Raw genomic sequence first — 3,046 nt, 5'->3', positions numbered from 1 at the left:
TTCTCATCTTATTTCACTTTCAAGCAATATTACAAAATTTATAATAATATAAAATAAAATTTTTCTTTAAGTAATTTACTACTGTTATTTTGTGTTTTTGGGTTTTAATTTTTTTTCTTTTAAATCGAGTTATAATGCAATTTTATAATTATGTATAAATGAAAAATCTCAAGCTAAATTCCACTTTCATCTGTGAATTACCCTCATCTATCATGAACTTTTCAGTCTTTACAACTCAAACTTACGAATTTGCACTAGCAAGTAACTCCAAATAAACGTTTACAAGAATAACTATGTGACAACTTTATGAGTGGGTCTTTGAAATCAAATAATTAGGGAGTTTAGTTTTAAAATTTTTATTACAAGACAACGTAGATATATTAAGATATAAAATAAATAATGAAATCTAAATCTTTCTATTAACTTAAAGTTTTGGAATAAGTAATAATTTCACATGATATCAAAATAGGGATCATAAGTTGAATTCTGACTCTACACGCATATGTTAAGATATAAAATAAATAATAAAATCTACATCTTTTTATTAGTTTAAACTTTTAGAATAAGTTATAATTTCATATGGTATTAGAGTAGAGATTCTGAGTTCAAATCTCGATTTTACATTTAATTTTATTTAATTAAATATTTTACATATTAAGCTATTTATTAAAAAAGTAGTCTAATCCTATAATTAAGTGAAAATATTAAAATATAAAATAAATAATAAAATTCATCTCTTTTAGAACAATTGATATTTTACAAATACATCATTCTTTTAAGTTGATTTGATATGATATGATCAGTAGGAAAAAGTCATAAAATCTATTGCAAATCAAATCTTGACGAATATTATTCTTGACGTCCATTTGTAAAATAAAAAGAATTTTATACCACGTGATTGGATAATAAAATGAGGATGGCACTAACATCTCAGGCCATCCAGCCTTGGTCCTTGCCTATCCGTGGTTCCGCGAACGGATAACGGAGAGCGGGAAGGTAGGCGCAATGGCAGCCATCTCAGGCCACCCAACCTTGCTTTTGAACCCCATCGTTTCAACGTTGGAAAAATGCAAGACCATGCATGAAATGCGCCAAATTCACGCCCACATGATCAAGACAGACCTTGTCAACCACACATTCACAGTAAGCAAACTCGTCACCTTTTGTACCCTCTCCCGTTCCCCCGGGAGTTTAGCCTACGCTTTGTCAGTCTTTCGTCAAATCCGAAACCCCAATGCCTTCATCTTCTTCACACTAATTAATGGTTTTTCTGGCAGCTGGAACCCTGTAAAGTCTATAACTCTCTATGCCCACATGCTTTCTTGCTTGACAGATTTGAATGGTATTGAGTTTTCTCTTCCATCAGTACTCAAAGCGTGCGGCAGATCGCGCTCGTTAGAGGAAGGGCAGCAAGTTCACGGGCAAATCTTGAAATCTCATTTTCAGTTTGACCCGTTTGTTTCTAATTCATTGATTAGGATGTACATGGAGCTTGATGAGATTGAGATGGCGAGAATGGTGTTTGACAAAATGCTTGAAAGAGATGTAATTTCTTGGAATTCGATGATTACGGGTTACTTGAGTGCTGGAGAGATTGAGTTGGCACGTGTGCTATTTAACGAGATGCCAGAAAGAGACATAGTTTCTTGTAATGCAATGATCGATGGGTATGGCAAGTTTGGAAAGTGTGAGCTGGCTGAGGAGGTTTTCAGGATGATGAATGATAAGGATGTGGTTTCTTGGACGTCGATGATATCTGCATATGTACTTAATCATCGTCCAAGGGAAGCCTTGGATTTTTTTAGGGAAATGCTGAGTGTGGGAGTAAGACCTGATGCCCCTGCTATTGTTAGTGTTCTTTCAGCCATTTCTGACTTGGGTTTTGTCGAGGAGGGTAAATGGATACATACTCACATATCTAAAAATAAGATAGAATTGAGTAATGGGTTTATCGCATCAGCTCTTATTGACATGTATGCAAAATGCGGGCATATAGAAAATGCCTATCATGTCTTTAGATATGTATCTCATAGGAGAAACATTGGGGATTGGAATGCTTTGATCTCTGGTCTTTCAACTCATGGTCTTGGTCAAGATGCTCTTGAAGTTTTCCTTGACATGGAAAGAATGGGGATTGAGCCCAATGAAATTACATTCATAGGACTCTTAAGTGCTTGTAGCCATGGAGGAATGGTTGATGAGGGTCAATATTATTTTAAAATAATGCAAGAAAAGTACAATATTGTTCCCAAGATTCAACACTATGGATGTATGATTGATCTTTATGGCAGAGCAGGTCGCTTTGAGGATGCACTAGGAGTTATACAGAACATGCCAATGGAGGCTGATGTTTTAGCTTGGAAGGCTATTCTTAGTGCCAGCATGAAGCATGGCAATGCTGCGATTGGTGAAAATGCTGCCCTCAAAGCAATGGATTCTGCCCCAGAAGACTCAAGTTCTTATGTTCTTCTCTCAAATATCTATGCGAAGGCCAGGAGATGGGATGACGTAGCTAAGGTCAGATTACTCATGAAAGAGAGAGGAGTGAAAAAGATTCCAGGCTGCAGTTCAATCCTTGTAAATGGGAAAGTTCATGGGTTCCTTGCAAGGAAGGAAATGGATATTGAATTTAGTGGTGAGGTTCTCTTGAAGATAGATGAAGTAGTCGCTAAGCTAAAGTTGGAAGGCTATGAGCCTGACCTAACTCAAGTTCTATTAGATATTGAAGAGGAAGGGAAAAGAAGCTTGCTTTGTCTTCATAGTGAGAAGATGGCACTTGCATTCGGACTTATAAACATTAGAAATGGTGCGCCTATTCATATTGTGAAGAACTTAAGGATTTGCTGTGATTGTCATTCCTTTATCAAGCTGGTTTCAAGGGTTTACAGCCGTCGAATAGTTGTGAGAGACCAAAACCGTTTCCATCACTTTGAGAATGGTTCCTGCTCCTGCAAAGAATATTGGTAATATAGATTTATGTAGCCTGATTTTGCATGTTAATTAAGATATTGTACAGGTTCAGTATTTAAAGCATGTGATTAATACA

The 3,046-nt window shown here is 35.9% G+C and overlaps 1 protein-coding gene across 2 annotated transcripts; it reads left to right on the top strand.

The window, feature by feature from the left end:
* Positions 1–905: 905 nt before the first annotated feature.
* LOC122291244 (pentatricopeptide repeat-containing protein At5g48910-like) lies at positions 906–3,046 on the top strand. 2 transcript variants are annotated; one of them, XM_043098897.1, is made up of 2 exons: positions 1,005–1,143; positions 1,278–3,046. In XM_043098897.1, exon 2 carries the CDS (start codon positions 1,315–1,317, stop codon positions 2,965–2,967), a length of 1,653 nt encoding a protein of 550 aa, XP_042954831.1. In that variant the 5' UTR covers positions 1,005–1,143; positions 1,278–1,314; the 3' UTR covers positions 2,968–3,046. The 2 variants fall into 2 exon arrangements, with proteins under 2 accessions (XP_042954830.1, XP_042954831.1); XM_043098896.1 differs by having other exon boundaries at positions 906–3,046.

The sequence above is a fragment of the Carya illinoinensis genome, chromosome 13 (assembly GCF_018687715.1).
Source record: "Carya illinoinensis cultivar Pawnee chromosome 13, C.illinoinensisPawnee_v1, whole genome shotgun sequence".
In the NCBI taxonomy this organism is placed as follows: Eukaryota; Viridiplantae; Streptophyta; class Magnoliopsida; order Fagales; family Juglandaceae; genus Carya; species Carya illinoinensis.
The sequence above is the reverse complement of the archived record's forward strand: the minus strand, read 5'-3'. Positions and strand labels throughout refer to the sequence as shown.

Coding starts and splice junctions, on each gene's coding strand:
- LOC122291244 (XM_043098896.1), top strand. CDS start 1,006: ATGGCAGCCATCTCAGGCCACCCAACCTTGCTTTTGAACCCCATCGTT.